The sequence below is a fragment of the Panicum hallii genome, chromosome 7 (assembly GCF_002211085.1).
Source record: "Panicum hallii strain FIL2 chromosome 7, PHallii_v3.1, whole genome shotgun sequence".
Taxonomy (NCBI): Eukaryota; Viridiplantae; Streptophyta; class Magnoliopsida; order Poales; family Poaceae; genus Panicum; species Panicum hallii.
Window position 1 is genome coordinate 45,481,402 of NC_038048.1, and position 17,217 is coordinate 45,498,618.

At 46.1% G+C, this 17,217-nt stretch overlaps 3 protein-coding genes across 5 annotated transcripts; 2 read left to right on the forward strand and 1 right to left on the reverse strand.

The window, feature by feature from the left end:
* Window positions 1-603: 603 nt before the first annotated feature.
* LOC112900243 (haloalkane dehalogenase) lies at window positions 604-4,823 on the reverse strand. Of its 2 annotated transcripts, XM_025969030.1 has the most exons (12): window positions 4,291-4,823; window positions 4,104-4,179; window positions 3,663-3,748; window positions 3,268-3,361; window positions 3,125-3,201; window positions 2,911-3,038; window positions 2,394-2,465; window positions 2,111-2,181; window positions 1,707-1,782; window positions 1,287-1,430; window positions 1,011-1,083; window positions 604-924 (listed from the first exon to the last, which is right to left on the reverse strand). In XM_025969030.1, the coding sequence occupies exons 1-11, from the start codon at window positions 4,648-4,650 to the stop codon at window positions 1,044-1,046; spliced, it is 1,224 nt and encodes a 407-aa protein (XP_025824815.1). In that variant the 5' UTR covers window positions 4,651-4,823; the 3' UTR covers window positions 604-924; window positions 1,011-1,043. The 2 variants fall into 2 exon arrangements, with proteins under 2 accessions (XP_025824815.1, XP_025824814.1); XM_025969029.1 differs by having other exon boundaries at window positions 621-1,083.
* Window positions 4,824-7,893: 3,070 nt separating this feature from the next.
* On the forward strand, window positions 7,894-10,227 carry LOC112900244 (coatomer subunit epsilon-2-like). Of its 2 annotated transcripts, XM_025969031.1 has the most exons (7): window positions 7,894-8,155; window positions 8,314-8,406; window positions 8,733-8,884; window positions 9,116-9,251; window positions 9,434-9,589; window positions 9,752-9,831; window positions 9,935-10,227. In XM_025969031.1, exons 1-7 carry the CDS (start codon window positions 7,985-7,987, stop codon window positions 10,026-10,028), a joined length of 882 nt encoding a protein of 293 aa, XP_025824816.1. In that variant the 5' UTR covers window positions 7,894-7,984; the 3' UTR covers window positions 10,029-10,227. The 2 variants fall into 2 exon arrangements, with proteins under 2 accessions (XP_025824816.1, XP_025824818.1); XM_025969033.1 differs by lacking the exon at window positions 8,314-8,406.
* Window positions 10,228-11,808: 1,581 nt separating this feature from the next.
* On the forward strand, window positions 11,809-17,139 carry LOC112899974 (putative chloride channel-like protein CLC-g). Its single transcript, XM_025968658.1, has 7 exons — window positions 11,809-12,141; window positions 12,248-12,448; window positions 12,533-12,710; window positions 13,714-13,976; window positions 14,669-14,938; window positions 15,213-16,341; window positions 16,664-17,139. Exons 1-7 carry the CDS (start codon window positions 11,879-11,881, stop codon window positions 16,796-16,798), a joined length of 2,439 nt encoding a protein of 812 aa, XP_025824443.1. The 5' UTR covers window positions 11,809-11,878; the 3' UTR covers window positions 16,799-17,139.
* Window positions 17,140-17,217: the final 78 nt, after the last annotated feature.

The following is a 17,217-nucleotide window of genomic DNA, read 5'->3' on the forward strand; positions in this document are numbered from 1 at the left end:
GATGCGCGTTTGGAAGTACGTGATGAAGCCGGTCATGTGGCGTGTCGCGCTCGTAAAACGACGGGCATGCACGGACGGCGACCCGGCCGGAGCGAGCGCTTGCCAATTTGCAATTCCCGGTGGTCCACGGTCACGTCGCCGGCCGCACACGCACCGCTGCTAGGTGAGCCACCACCACCGGCGCCGTGCGGGAGCTCATGTGAGGCGCCGGTGGCTTCATCGATGCAGCGAAGCGAGGACAGGGGTGACGATGGCGAGACGCACGCATGTGCCGCGAGTGGCGACACCGGTGCCAGCCTACCGCCGTCCGAGCTACACAGGAGTCGCCCATCTCGGCCAGTCGATCGCCGCCGCACAACCGGCTCTCTGCAAGGATATGGGTGATAAGAATCGATCGGTGTAGAGGAAGCAAGTTGCCAGCTAGCCTCCACACAAACGAACGCAAGTGACCTCGCACGACCGCCCGGCCTCCGACGACGCTTCACCGATATGATGCAACGCGCGGCGAAACCGAGCAATCGACCCGAGCTGGTTGGTGGTGGCGGCAGAACGCGGAAGCAGGCTTGGGCTTAATGTGTCACAGGAATGATGCTACCAGTAGAGCCTACTATGTGGCTCTCTTTATTTCAAAATTCTGTAACTATATATACCACTTACCACATGTATCCAAAGTCGCATACAATTATGTATACAAGCCGTACAGGTGCGACCACTGACCAAATGCTCTGGTTAACAATACAATGTGCAAAAAAGAAGAAGAAAAAGAGTATGGCTTAAATCTTATACGCACGAGAAACACGGTATGATCACTTATATACCTTACTGAATTTCAACTCTTATCAAGTTACCGTAATCTCCGCATGTTATTCTTTTGAAACGTGCGCTCGTGGAGCTTTGTAACGATGCGTCACGCGCCACCAGAATCTAAGCAATCAACGGCACAATGAAATCAGACAGCTGGACGAAGCCAAGACATGGCAGTCAGCATGCATATTTATCTGCTCCCGTACCCTTGCAGATGACCTTGTGATCTCTGTCCACGTTTACAGGAAGGATACCAGGGCCTTCACAACCTTCTCTGGCCTGCAGAACATGCCAGATACGTCAAGGATCAGCGTGTCTAATGGTCAACAAGGTGTAAAGATCAGAGGCTGTACGCATACTATCAGTAACACGTATCGTTTATGATTCGTGCAGAAATGTACATAATATAAACTGTACGCAGAGTATCAGACTATCAGTGACGAATGTATTTTTATGATTTATAAACTGTATATAACAAGTACCAGTCCTCCTGCGGCATATGACCAGCTCCTTCTATCGCCTCCAGTTTTACAGCATTGGGATTAGCTTTCTTGAATTCCTCAGCTATCGATAGCGGCAAGTACTTGTCAGATATTCCCCATGCAAGCAGTATTGGTTTTTCCCAACTGCAACAATATTCTTTTTTGTCAGAACAAGAACACATTGTCGCAGGTTTACATGTCTATTATTGATTGCTTATATTCAGCATGAATTTTCTGATGCAGTTGAGTGCTTCTACAAATTTTTATGACCAACGGTACATCGGTAATGTTCTAGTTTTAGCGACTCATATCCGACGGTAAAGTGAAATCCCAAGCTCACATATAATATATCATAGTCTTGCCTGTCTTAATTAGACCAGCGGCCAGAGTGTGTAGTGCACATGGATGCTTGGCTCTTACCTACTGGATGAAAATCCAGCCGAAATTCTACGTAGCACATCTTGGAAGTTGACCTTCCTGGCAGCTTCAAGCAAAGCTAAAAGAAGCATACAAGTGAGAAGTCAAAATTACCAGACAATTGTAGCAACTAGAAATTTTACAACCTCACGAAGACCTAGAACCTCTGAAATTATATTACAATATATTTATTCAGAAAAATATGCTCGTAGGTAATACAGCAAATGATTCTCGATGTGCATAATGTCATTCGTTTACAAAAATGCATGGTGTCAACTATCAAGTGGAAATAATTAATTTCAATTATTATGAAGTTCCTTTCGTGATTGGGAAAGTACATCAAACTGAATGGCAAAGCAAGACGTATCAAGTGGCGGAAAATAGATGGCCTAGGAGTACGAGCTCACCAAATCCAGGTGCACCACTGGATAGATATGGTAATCTGTATACATCAGCCTTTTCCAATTTCAGCACATAGCTGCCAAATAAATGGAGGACAAAATGGAGCATTTTAAGCCACTGTGCAAAACGAATATTATAAAAATATAAAATGCATATAGTTGACAAGACTAATACAAAACCACATCATATGGCAATAAACCAAACTTTATTCTTCTTTCAAGAAACACACACTACAGCATGAAGGAAAGAGGCACAATGAAACAGCTTTTGTGCGATAAGGATACATACGCGCTACCTGCTTCAATGAAACGCTCGGCCAAAACAGCATTTTGACAAGTAAATTCACCAACGAGTGGCCACCTGTATTGAAAGGTTCCGTCTGTTTAATTATGTAGCTAGAATATTGACTGAAAATGACCACAACATAAGTGAAAAATCATGAATAGAATAGAAGCAGGGTATACTCAAGTCAATATTATACAGGGAAAGATGATCGCCCTACAACAGTCAACTAAATAAAATAGATAAATTAATCAACCTCGACCTCAAGAACATTTACGTAGAGTAGTGTACTGAAACCATAAACAGCCAAAAAGACAACTAAAAAGAAGAGTGCAAATGCCTATTTTAGTCAACTTACATGCAAAAGTTCATATGATTATATGCCTATTGATATCACAAATCCACAAGTTTTGAACTCATGTGTTTGAAATCTACCAAAGCATGCATATAGGTTGAATCGATACAGGAGAAGAACGGGAGAACCACTAAGAGTGAGAAACCAAGCTGGATAGAAATAACTGACTTTAGCTGCTGAAACAATCCAGGGACTGGAGAAGAAACAGTAAGTGGACTGTTAAGGATTGCTAACTTAAGGACTTTGCTTGAGTTGTTCAGTGCCCATGTCAGCCCATAAGAACCTACAAGAAATCCCTGCAATGAAATGAAAGGAAAAATTGCTACATGAGAAACAAGGATTTCTCTAGATCACGATTTTCCTGGGAGTTTCACATGTGTACCTGGACAACTAAGAAGAAGGGCTCAGTGATATTTAGAGTACCAAGAAGATCATCAAATGCCTTGTGGAACTCCTCCTCTGCAAATGATACGATATGCATAAGTCTTTAGCAAATTCCTCTAGTTTAACACACATTTTCCTGACCTTTAAAGTCGAACCCATATCCAGGTTGCGGCATCTCACTGAACCCAAATCCAATCCAGTCAGGTGCAAAGCAGTGGTAACCAGCATCTGCCATCTTTCAAGTTCAACAGCTACTTAGGGAATTGAATGATTGATGAAACAAAAGCAGCAGTGTGGTTAATAACAATAATATTATATAGAACATGAGGTTTCTTAGGCTATCATGGAAGTATTACAACTACATATACTCAAAAGGAAACAATGAACTTTCACATATGCATTCCTAAGTAAGAAAAATTGCAAATAAACTGCCATAATTAGCACCCTGTTTATTGCTGAATAATGCACAGTACCGACAACTGATCGTTTCATAACTTGTATTTATTCCAATGGTCTACAGGTTTAATGAAGCTAACCTGAGCCATAACCACGCGGTAACTAAATGATTGAGTAGGAGCCCCGTGAAGGAACACAATAGTCCCACGCCGTGCATCAGATGAACCTACAATGTATCAGCAAACACATGTGACCAGAAATTGCATGCCTTTTACTTATCCAGGGTTAATTATACATGAGGGTTGTGGTTGCAGACCTTTGGTTCATCTCATTCAGCAATAAAACTAGTGGATGTGGATGAACTTATATAGGCATATTGCACCTACAAGGCTACGACTATGAGAAACAGAATTGCTCTGTTTTCACGTTTCACACCAAAGCTTTACAGAGTCATATTGTATCTAATCAGTGTTAATTGAGTGTGGTACTACTTTGTTGGCCGGGGACCATGTCATAGAGTGTATCCAATATATCATGCCATGTTCTCTGTAACCACAAACAAAGAGATGAACGAGTAGTACCTATCTCCCTCACGAACCATCGAAAGTCTCCTGATCTGACATACGAGCCGTACTCCCTCCCCTTGTCCTCGATCCTCTGGACGCAACAAGGCGAGTCACTAGTCAAAATGGTTGCATACGTATGGTTCATTGGTCCGGAATTGGAAGGATCAAGCACGGGGAGACGAAGCGAGGCGTGGGGCATTACGTAGAGCATCTGGCCGACATTGCCATCCTCGGCGGGAACCGCGGGCAGCTGGATGGCGCCGCGGCTGGAGGGGTTGTCCGTGACGAAACCGAACGGGTTGAACCCCGGCTCGTCCTCTTCCTTCTCCTCCTCCGCCGTACCACTCCCGTCCTTGCCGCTCGCCGCGACTGTCGCGTGCCTGGCTCTCGGTCTCGTCCCCCACCGCAGCCTCCCGCTGACACAGCCGAACGCGCCATCGCACGGGGAGAAGGCAACCCTGCTGCTGCTGGTGGTGGTTTTGGAGGTGGAAGAGGCGGGAACGGAGGGGAGGAGGAACAGGGCGGGAGAGGAGGAGGTCGCGCAGGGGCAGCAGCGCGGCATGGCGGCGGCCGGTGGTGGGTCGCTGCGTTGGTGGTGCTCGGGTGGGCGGATCCCGTCGGTCGAACTGTGGACGCGGAGGAAGCGGAGCGCCTCGCGCGGGTGGCGCAGCGGCGCCGAGCCAGCGACCGAAGATTCGGCGGATTGGTGTGGGCCCGGCCAGTTCCTTCGTCTCGTGGCTGCGGCTGCGGCTGCGGCCGAGAGAACAACCGCTGGGGCCTCTGGGTTTCAGATTCCGAGTTGGATCCGACAAGAACAAACAATCGATACAAGAAATTCAGAACCAATTTGAGGCACGAATTGCACTGTATTCCTCCGACAAATGAAGATCGAGAATGTAACAGCGAAAACTAGCATTGTCCGGCTGTTAACGGTGCTCGGAAACAACGGGATGCGTGGAGCGCCGTCGGATGGAAGTAGAACGCCGTGGAGTAATCTTGATGGTTCAGTCTTCGTTACTTCTTCCCTTTGCCATCATCTCTGGTTGATGTCTTCAGTAGAAAGAGATTCATCAGTGTCATTGTGTTATGGCCATCACCGTCAGGGCCGTTCAGTATCATGAAACCTGACACTGGGCGCCGGCAGGAAAACGATCAACCGCACGATCAACGTATCAGTATTTAACTAGGTTCGGTAGAACAACCGTTAAAAAAAACAAAAGTGCCACAGAAACATGGTCAGGACCATGCAAGCGCCCCAATATACACGGACGTTTTGATTCGTAGGGATGGTGAACGAATTGGTGATGCATGCAGCTAGCTAGTCCAGGGCGTGGGCGTGCCGAGAAGCCCGGAGGTAGAACACCAGCGCGGCAATGGCGGAGGTGAAGACGGACGCCGACAGGGCGAGCAGGGACGCCTTGTACCCGCCGCAGGCCCCGGGTGCCAGGAACGCGCGCGTCCCGCCGCTCCAGGTACACCTGCACCGCCAGCGCGGCCTCGAGGAACCTGAAAAGCCTGTTAAAAATTGTGCTAATGGAACCTCTTGGTGAATAAACAAGCAAGACAGGACCTGGTTTACCTGAATGGGGTGTAGCCATCAGCGTCCCTCGCTGCACCCACGCAGGCAAGGGATGCGCTGCAGAGCGCGATCACGGCGACCCTGCAAACCAGAAGCCAAGTCGCCACCAAGGTCCTGCGCCATGAAACGAAGCGGACAAGCGGTGCTACAAAAATTGAACAAGCTTTAATTTATTTGACATGCATATTTGGCGATTAAATAGACATGCTGCAAAATCCGATCTTCGGCGGTGGTGTACCGGTGTGAATGAGCTCACCTCATTTTCAGTAACTACCTTGCTCACTGGAGGACTGATGATCTTCGACAAAGCATCGATCAGATAAATTCGATCTACTCATGCATAAACGAAATCCAACCTAGGAGGGGGCACTCAAATTTGAGTTGAAGAGAGTTTGAATCATCTGAATGATGAAGGTTAGATCTCGAATATGGTCGTTTCAAACTGAGCTAGACTTGTTCCTGGAAGTAATTATTGAGAAATGGAAGCACGATCGACACCATGATAAACGATCGAAAACAAAGCATCGTCGTCCATACTGCACGTGCATGCATCGTGTTGGCTCATGATTCATGAACCGCAACAAGAACTACAACGACGCCAAGATAAAACATAGTATATTTTCACTATTAGTGAGAAAGTTTGAGACTACGTACTAGCGGCTAAGCTGTGCTGCCAATCGACGGCGAGCGCAGACCCTGAGCATCATCCGACGGGCATCTGGGGGCGCATCTCAAGCAGTTTTGCCTGCAGCTGTCCCAAGACTCGAAGCATGGCTTGGGCTGATTAGTGTTACAGCAGTAGCACGCGCCCTGTCCACATTTCAACTTCACACAAAATACAGCAACGACAATCCTACTACTGTTAACAACCGTCCGACAAAGTCTGATTATTGGTTGCGGCAGTATGGTTTCTTCTTGTAGTACTCTCTCAACCTGCCCCGGTAGGGGACGAGCTCCTCCACCTACAAGTACCACGCAAAAACATTTTCATCAACGTAACATACAGAACGTAACAAGCTACGTACGTATAGCTTAAATGAAAATCGCTGCACATATAATTACACATTTGAAGAGCATACTTCCTCTGTTTTATGTTTTTGTAATAAGGTTTTGTTTGACTTGACAGTGCTTACAACGGGCTGAGGCTAGGAAGAACCCAAAGAGCACCACCAACAGCATAAATGTATACTCATCGGCCTAGTGTCCCCCATTGATTCGTATGCGAGATGAACTGAAAAGAGGGAGATGAGGTCTGCCCTCCGTGCTTGTATGGTACTCCATATGCATATAGATCAGCATGATATATGCATCCATTATTTATGGTCATTTACTACACATGTAAACTTGCATTGGTTAGGACACCAGTTACACAACTAATCAATACGTATTGTTATCTACTGCCAACATCGTAGTATTCTTCTTTGTAGAAACAAAATTAGAAGGGTTTCGTTTTGGTCATTAGTTAAAACATTCCTATATACTCCCGTTATACCATGAAGAATGTAATTTTGGCACCTGGACAAGTACTTGTCTAGGCACATAGCCATAATTGCATTCTTTTGGAGATGAAGGGAGTATAAAAGTATACACAATTAATTATGCCTTCAACGAAGAGGAAGCTACCATGCAGCTTCCACATTAGTACACAGATTTTAAAGTAGACTCATGAGTAGTTGTTGACTTGTTATTTATTTTAACACATAAGTCCTTATTAGTAGCTATCATGCATCTGTAGTTTCAGATGGAGGTCATGTTACTTCTTTTAATCTATTGTAGAATTCATAGAATGAATTGCTTTTTTAGAACTGAGGGAGTACATATTAATTATTGAATTTGGTACATAGCCAGAATTGTATTCTTTTTTAGATGAAGGGGTATAAAATGTTATTGTTAATGTCATATTAGGTTTGTCCTAAATTAAACTTGTCCAACTTTTGACCAAATTTATAGAAAAATAACAACATCTATAGCATCATACTATGGGTCCATTGTTAGTTATCACTCTGACATAAACAAATTTAGTTTTCGTTCTAGTTTTCTTCTAAATCAAGCAAAAATTTAGTTATCATTCTAGTTTTCTTCAAAGTCAAGCATTTTTATCTTTCATCACCGAATCCTATAAGCATTTCTGGTGAACGGGGACACGTAGAGCGCACGCGCGGCTAGCTACCCTTTTCCACGGTCAACAACGTAACTTAACACCCGCGCCTTGACGAGATCCGAAGCTCCTCCGATCCGATCCTCCCAGCGCGCGCGCGCGGCCCCTCGATCGATCGTCTCCTGCCAGCAGTGCCCCAGCGCCGCCCGCCCCCGGAGCATGGCGTCGCCGGACCACCTCTTCGGCCTCCGCAACAGCTTCTACATCGGCGCGTACCACGCCGCCATCACCAGCAGCCAGTCCGTCCCCGCGCACGCGCTCTCCCCCGACGAGCTCGTCGAGCGCGACGCCATACTCTACCGCTCCTACATCGCCATCGGCTCCCACCAGGTGCGCGTGCGCTCGCGTCCTCCATCGCCACCCCCTTGGCCGTCGGCCATCTCGATCGCGTCACGCCGTGCCGTGTACGGACGCCCGCGCTTGGCGTGCCAACTCAGATGCCCGTTGCCGCCGCGCACGTTTTGACGAGCCGTACGTTGGCAATACAGCTGGTGGTCGGCGAGATCGGGCCCTGCGCCGCCACGGCGCTCCAGGCCGTCAAGCTCCTCGCGGTGTACCTCTCCGGCGACTCCGGGAACAGGGTCGGTTCCAAGTTTCTGCAATATTCCGTGTTCTGTTCGTTTCGTTACCACTAGGGATGAAGTTATATATATTTTAGGTTATTGAGTTGACTTAAAAGTTTATAAAATAAATTAGAATGATATTCTACGTAAATAATTTGGAAGGAGAAATGAACTAGAGCAATATGGTATCATATTAATTTGCTAACACGAAAAATAGTATCAGATACCCACCTGCATTGGTTAGTTACCGCTCGTCAGCGAAACTCTGCATGTCCTACTTTGGTTCCGAGGAGAACGCGAGACCCACGCATCTTGACTAGTTTGGACGTGCATTCTTGTGACAGGAATCGGCAGTCTCCAGGCTTCGTGAGCTCCTGTCAGATGCGGCGATCGGGAGCAATCCGATCCTCCGGTTGATGGCCGGCACCATCTTCATGCACGAACGCGATTACGCCGAGGCTCTCAAGCACACCCACTCTGGTGGGAACATGGAACTGTAAGCATCAGTTTCTCCCTGCGTCCTTTTCTCCTTTTGTCATCTGAAGTATTCATTGTTCTCCATCATCTTTCGCCGGAATCATCCATGTCATGTCTTCTTCCGCAACTCGATGCCTTTTGCCTGTCGACATATAAAGTAGTTAGCTACTGCAGATTTTTCAGCTCCTCAGACACTATGCTTTACAATGCACAAAACATTAAGGGCTCCCCCTTCAATTTGGTGATGCAGGCTTGCTCTGAATGTTCAGATATACCTCCAAATGCACAGGGCAGACCACGCAGAGAAGCAACTCAGGGTCATGCAGCAGCTGGACGAAGACCACACGCTGACGCAGCTCGCTAGTGCATGGGTCGACCTTGTCATGGTAGGCACACGCCTTTCCCGTGAGTTCTCTATTGGAACAAATGGCATGAGAAATAAAAAGTTACTGCTGTGTTTGATCATCAGCTTCGGTGTTCCGGTTCAGCCACTTTATTTTCTGAAGAAAATTCAGAGTTCTTCAAATTTTGTTGGCATGATACACCATGACCATGCCATGTTTTACAGGGTGGATCCAAGGTCCAAGAAGCGCACCTCATCTTCCAAGACTTGTCTGAGAAGTACCCGCCGACCTGCACGATCCTTAACGGGAAAGCCCTGTGCTCGATGCACATGGGCAACTTCGAAGACGCGGAGGGCTTGCTGCTGGAGTCACTGAACAAGGTTAGCTCTGGCGATCTCAGCAGTTTTGCCCAAAAGGGCGCTTCCTTTGCCGAACACTCAACGCCATCGGAGCACACGCCCATGTCGTGCACTCATGCTTCTGAAACCGAATCCTCGATCTGTTCTTCCTTGTGCTTAAACGGAACTGCTGAAACTGTTCAGGACGCCAAGGATGCTGAAACTCTCGCGAACCTCACGGTGTGCAGCCTGAATCTGGGAAAACCTGCAACGCGATACCTCAAGTAAGTGAATGCCTGCCTGTAGTGCTGGAAGAACCTGCCTGACAAGTCTGAATTTGCATGGCTTGATCTGAATTGATGTGAGCAAATCCGGTTGGTTTTGCAGCCAGTTGAAGCTAGTAAACCCGGAGCACACGCTGGTGAAGCGAATGTCCTCCGCCGCCGACAGTTTCGACAGAGCCTGCCAAGCGATGGCATGAACTCGATTGATTTGCTGTACCCGTTGCCTTTTCTCTGGGTTAAATCAGAATAACCCTGTCATCTTCTCTGAAGCAGAGCAGCTAGTACGTGCTTGGATAAGTTTACTACTCGCGATTAGTAGACATGCCGTGCCTGTCAATAAATTTGTGTGGTAGGATCTTGACTATGATAAGAATTAAGAAAGATTACCTTCTGATGCATCGGTGTAATTATGAGCACACGTTTTGCTTTTGAATGCTCTGATGGAGCATCTGTACTGTTTCAGACACAGAATACGCTGCAGCGTGAATTCAGAAGACGCTCAAAAGATTTGCAGTAACATTGCTGTGCTTCTACTTCTAAAGTTCTAAAAGCGACAGCTTTTTCACAATTATGTCTGTGGTCTCCTTTTTTTTTTTTGAAAAACTGTCTGTGGTCTTTTTGTTGCCGAGCTTTTTGAGTTGCTCCAGTTCCCCCTCTGGCCCTCTCGTTTTCTCCAGGTCTGTAGTTTGCACTTTGTAGTAGGCACTAGGGTCTAGTTGCTGGGGAGCTGGTAGTTGTTTTTTTTTTCTTTCGTTCTTCTTTTGTCTGTCGTTTTTCTCTTCCGTCTAATGACACATCATGGCAAAGCTCTCGCTGTCTTTCGGGGGAAAAAAGTCTTTTAAACGAGTATAGGTTGAGATGCTCTGAACCTGCCACATGATGTTCTGGATATGGCCAATTTGTGATCTGAATCCCTCGTCTGAAAGTGACACTGTACCATAAGATTTCATTAAGTATTCCAGCAGATCTAGTTTCTTCAGAAAAAGAAAAGGTTTCACAAATCTGTCAACATATGCAGGGACTAACACTCGAAAGGCTCTCAACTAAAATACCAGAAGACAGAGACTCACGGGTACTAGAGAGAATCAAAGAATTAAGCCGAGCACAAGACACAAGATACAGCACAAATTCCATGGCCACGAGAACCAGATCCAAGCGCACGCGACCCTCGTGCGGTCGTACCATCGGATGGGTAACGCTAACGCCCGGAAGATCCTGACCAGACTCGCACGCTGCTACCTCCGGCGCTGCTCGTGCTCCACAGGGGTCTTTGAAACCCCATCGGCAGCTATTTCAGACACCAAATACGATGGACTAGTGTGAATTTCAGAAGAAGATAGTAGCTCAAAAGATTTGCAAAAACCTTTGTGCACTCCAACTCTTTTACAAAAGTGTAGGTTGAGAATTACGTGGTACTAACACTTGAGCCTGCCACATGATGTTCCGGCATTGCCGATTTGTGCCCTGAATCCGTCATCTGAAAGTGACACCATACCAAAAGACCGTGATTTATTCATCATATAATCCAGTAGATCTAGTTTGCTCAGATCGACAAATCTGTCAACAAATACTCGCTAAAATATCATGCAGAAGGACTCAAAAGGATCAAAGCCCAATAGGACACAAGCGTCCAGCACACATTCCACCCGCCAGGGGAATCTGATCCAAACGCACGACGCGGCGCGCACGACTTCCGGGGACGGTAACGCCGAGATCCTGTCGGTACCCGAGGAGCGCCGCTCGCCTCCACCGTGCGCCGCTGCCGGTGTTGCTTGCCATCGGAGGAGACTCGGAGCCGCGCCCCAACCGTTTCCATACCCGACGGCCGACGCCCGCCCCCACACGAGGGTCGCGTGCCACCGTCACGTCCATGCGGGACCCGGATATCCCTGGCCCCACCGGGCAGTGTCACGTCGATGACTATCTCTCCCGAGTTTGTCCTTCGGTTGTGTCGTTACTAAACCCAGCGTCCCCAGCGAGCGCCACTTCGCATCAGCTCGCGTCAGTTACTCGGCTCGGCTGCGAGTGGCGGGCAGCGGCGGAGGCGATGGCTCCGAGGGACCCCAAGGACGGAGGAGGCGCCGGGGGAGGCGGCGGCGGCGCGGCGGAACCGGAGGCCGACATCGAGGCCCCGCTGCTCGCCTCCTCGGGCTCGTCCTTCTTCCTGGACCCGGCGGGCGAGGACGGCGACGAGGAGCAGCGCCGCCGGCGGAGGCGGTTCCTCCTCGGCAGCCACACGCAGTCCAACACCACCTCCCAGGTCGCGCTCGTCGGCTCCGACGTCTGCCCCATCCAGAGCCTCGACTACGAGTAGGCTCCCCTCCCCTGCTCTGCTGCCTCCCCCCCAATCTGACTGACGCGATTGGCTCACTTTCCTTCCGCTTTTTTCACCGACGCGTGCGGCGCTCCCGTGCAGGTTGATCGAGAACGACGTCTTCAAGCAGGACTGGAGGGCGCGGGGCCGGGGCCACATCCTGCGCTACGTGGCGCTCAAGTGGGTCCTCTGCTTTCTCGTCGGGGCGCTCGCCGCCGCCGCCGGCTTCGTCGCCAACCTCGGCGTCGAGAACGTCGCCGGCGCCAAGTTCGTCGTCACCTCCAACCTCATGCTCGACGGCAAGTAAGCAGCACCACGTTCTGGCACTTTGATTAATTGGAATTTTGGCGTGGAAGTGCTGTCAGACTGACAAGTTAATTTGGTCAGACACGGGTCGGCGTTTGCGGTGTTCCTGGCGTCCAACTTTGCGCTCACCATGTTAGCGGCGGTGCTGACGGTGTTTGTGGCGCCGGCGGCCGCCGGATCAGGCATCCCGGAGGTCAAGGCCTACTTGAACGGCGTTGACGCCCCCAATATATTCTCTCTGAAAACTCTGATAGTGAAGGTAATTGTTCCTATCTCTTTCATTGTGCCATTTCATTAAACAAAAATGGCATTGATAGTTTAGATTGGCACGATGTAATTACGGCCTTACACCTGGCTCTGTGTTTAATGTGATATGAACTGGTTGACTGAATTATTGGTCTTGTCACTTGAGGGGTAGTACTGTAGCAGAGATAGTTCTAGCCTGTTTGTAACAGTCTCACAGGCTCATCTGTGGTTCTGTTTTTTGGATACTTTGTCGTTCTGGTGAAGTGAAATTCAAGATCCTGGTGGAGATTGTTTACAGTATTTGGAGTACTGAACATGATCGGTTCTGTACAGGCTACAAAACTACAGCATAGTATATTCATTAAAGAATTGGAAGTATAAACGTATAATATTGCACCTTGCCAGGCATCGATGTCTGTCTGTCCTAAACATTATATAATTTACACCTTGGGACCACTCTTTGAATGTCTTGGTATGTAGTTTCCGCATGTACTTCTGCTTGCATTGTAACTGTAATAGAAACTGTCAATTGCAGCATCTGGTATATGATGTCTTAGTTTCTAGAGTAATGCTGTTGAATTTAAGTAAGCTTTATTTGGAACATGAAGATTCCCTTAAATCTGCTTTACTCCAGCGATCATTTTTATGAGAAGTAAACTTGTCCATGGAAACCATTTCTGGCTGATATTGTCTGATCTTCAATGGAGAGACATGTTGAATCGTGCAAGGAGTACACATAGCCTCTTTTTAATTAGATTATGATCTAGTAACTCCTTTTTGATGGGAAGTGTTAAGGAGCACTGAGAATGCATATGAGAAGACTTATAAGTCAATTTACCCTTTTCAGTGCAGCTTCTATTATTATGGACACACGTCCTATTTTATGGTTTCCTAGAATTGGGTCTTAGTTTGCAAAAGAAACTACCTTTATCAATTATCGGTACAACTTGTTTTTTGGCACTTGATAACACAGTGCTCTTATAAATATCTAATACGTATTAGCTGGTTTTGAGCAGGTTGTGGGATGCATTGCTGCAGTATCATCATCACTGCATGTGGGAAAAGCTGGTCCACTGGTACACACAGGTGCATGCATTGCATCAATACTTGGACAAGGTGGGTCACGTAAATATCACATGACATGTAAATGGCTAAGGTACTTCAAGAATGATAGGGATCGGAGGGACCTTGTTACTTGTGGTTCTGCTGCTGGTATTGCCGCTGCTTTCCGGGCACCGGTTGGTGGAGTCCTTTTTGCCCTGGAAACAGTATCTTCATGGTAAGTTCTTTGAAATGCATTTCCTGATGTCTTTATGCACTCCCCTTGTTTATTAGATTTACTTTTATCGAGGAGCAAAAAGGAAAGTGAGAGTGAAGGCTTCAATAACATTTGATCCACGATTTAAATTGCTATAATTACCTCCATAACCTGCCTTATTTGTTGATCAAGATATGATGCCCCCCATCGTCTGAAAATACTAGAACCATATACTTGGAAAAAAAAGTAAAACAAAGGTTTATCAAACAACAGAATATATATACTTAGCGGGCATGGTCAGCAGCTCAGCATCGCTACTTTACTCAATTTGAATTGCCAAAAAAGGCTGATAACGTTGAAGATATTTTTACATAAAAATAAGGTGGATGAAACAAGGAAAGAAAATTCCATAATAGGAAGTGCTGCTTATCATTTGCAGCCTCTTTCGTCAAACAGAAAGCGTCCCTCTTTTTTCACTACTTCTATATGGGACTTTGTTTGGAACTAACGGTTTGAACCATTACTTTTAATTGAAACATGTTCAAGCATGAGTAGTATTCATGCATTGAAGGGTAGGGTGCAGTAGATATGCTCTGTACGCATATCCCTTATAAGGAATGACATATTCAAACACTTCTGCAAAATGGCTTCTTTCACGGAGAAAGTTTTTGTTACAATTTACAAATATTAGGACATGTTCTTTTTATTTCCAGGTGGAGGAGTGCCTTACTATGGCGAGCCTTTTTCACAACAGCAATGGTCGCTGTTGTCCTTAGGGCATTGATAGATTTCTGTAAAAGTGGCAAGTGTGGCTTATTTGGGAAAGGTGGCCTTATAATGTTTGATGTGACAGCAGATTATGTCACCTACCATTTGGTCGATTTACCTTCAGTAATCACTCTAGGGGTTTTTGGAGGAATACTGGGGAGTCTGTACAACTTTTTCCTGGACAAGGTTCTCCGTCTCTACAACCTTATCAACGAGTATGTACTGATGTTGCCTTAATTTTAAACAACCCCCACTTATACAGTTTAAACTGCAGGTACTCTGTTTTATTAAAGTTTAAATACCCAAAATGTTTCACTTGTACTATTTCCTTCTATCACTTTTGAAAGCAGATTACTATGGCTGTTTCAAAAAAAAAAAAACTCCAACATGTATTCGCTGAACCATGTATACCTGATATTCACATATGCACTTGAAATCACTCAAATATTTGCGATATCTTCTTGCCTAAAGTCTTTCACTTGCTTTCAGGAAAGGGAAAACATACAAATTGCTCCTGGCTGCAACCGTCACTGTTTGTACATCCTGTTGTCTCTTTGGTTTGCCATGGATTGCGTCTTGCAAACCTTGTCCAACTGATACAGAAGAAGCTTGCCCATCAATAGGGAGATCTGGTAATTTCAAGAAGTTTCAGTGTGGAATGAATGAATACAATGACCTGGCTAGCCTGTTCTTCAACACCAATGATGACACTATTAGAAACCTTTACAGCGCCGGCAATGATGATGAATTTCACATCTCTTCAATACTTGTGTTCTTTGCTGCATCATATTTTCTTGGCATTTTCAGCTATGGCCTTGCTCTACCATCTGGTCTTTTTGTGCCTGTTATTTTAACTGGTGCAGCTTATGGCCGTCTGGTAGCCATGTTGATTGGGTCACAATCAACTTTGGATCATGGTCTTTTTGCAGTTCTTGGCTCTGCTGCTCTTCTAGGTGGATCGATGAGAATGACAGTCTCAGTTTGTGTTGTTATCCTAGAACTGACTAATAATCTTCTTATGCTTCCTCTGGTTATGCTTGTCCTTCTGATATCAAAGGTGGTGGCAGACGCTTTCAATGCAAATGTCTATGATTTGCTTGTTAGATTGAAAGGGTTTCCTCATCTTGAAGGATATGCTGAACCCTACATGAGGCAATTGTCAGTCAGTGATGTTGTAACTGGTCCTCTACAAACATTCAGTGGTATAGAGAAGGTTGGCCAAATAGTGCATGTCTTGAAGACAACAGGTCATAATGGTTTCCCTGTAGTTGATGAGCCACCATTTTCAGATAGTCCAACGTTATATGGTCTAATTCTTCGAGACCACCTGCTTGTTCTATTGAGAAAGAAGGATTTCATCGGTAGCTGCACGGCTTCTACACTGAATGCTTCAAAACATTTCACACATGATGAGTTTGCTAAACGTGGATCAGGAAAACAAGACAGGATTGAGAACATTGAATTAAGTGCAGAAGAATTGGAAATGTTTGTAGACCTGCATCCGTTCACAAATACATCTCCTTATACTGTCCTTGAGACTATGTCTTTGGCTAAGGCTCTTATACTTTTCCGTGAAGTTGGATTGAGACATCTTTTGGTTCTGCCAAAATCCTCTAAGGTTTGTCATGTTTGCGCTTCAGTTACTTTACTGTTATGATATCTTTTTCAAAATTCTAGTTTGTATTTTTCCTTTTCATGCTTGTCTGGATAAAGTCTTAGCTCCACTGCAATTCTGGGCCCCTTGTTAGCTGCAAATATTGTCTCTAACCATAATGAAAACTGTAGAGTAACTCTGTTGTGTAACCGCATGGATCATGCAATTTGCATTTGAATTCCGTGCTTGTAGAATTGTCCTTATCGCACAAATCAGTATTAGGAATTACATATACTTCGCATAATTATCACTGATAAATTTGGTTGCTTAATTTTGTTAAATGCAGGGGGCACCTGTTGTTGGCATACTGACAAGGCACGATTTCATGCCTGAACATATACTGGGTCTTCATCCTTTCCTCTTCAAGACCAGATGGAAGAAAGTGCGACTTGGCAAGTTAAATGTCACCAACATATTATGATGCCTCCAAGTAACTGATGATGGCATTGCTGCTGTTTTACTCGAAAAGTCGTCGTGGGGGATTGTGCATTTTTCAGAGAACAACTCACCTCGGATAGTAGTGTAGATTCTTTTTTTGTGTGTGTGTGTGACACACGTTAGTGCAGGAAAATAATATGTGTTGTAAGCGCTAACAAGAGGATGGGACATGGCTGCTAACAAGTTCTTTTCCCACGAACAAGAGGATACAACATGTTGATGTAATTCATTCACACCCAGCAGCTGAACGGATTAGTTTGTTATCGGGTCGATCGGTGCGTTGTACTAAATCTCTTGTGATGTAACTACGTTTATTGCTCATGATTCCGCACTCCCATGATGAATTGATGATGTACCCGGATCAGCTACTGATGGCTACTGATCTTGAGCTGTGCCATCTTG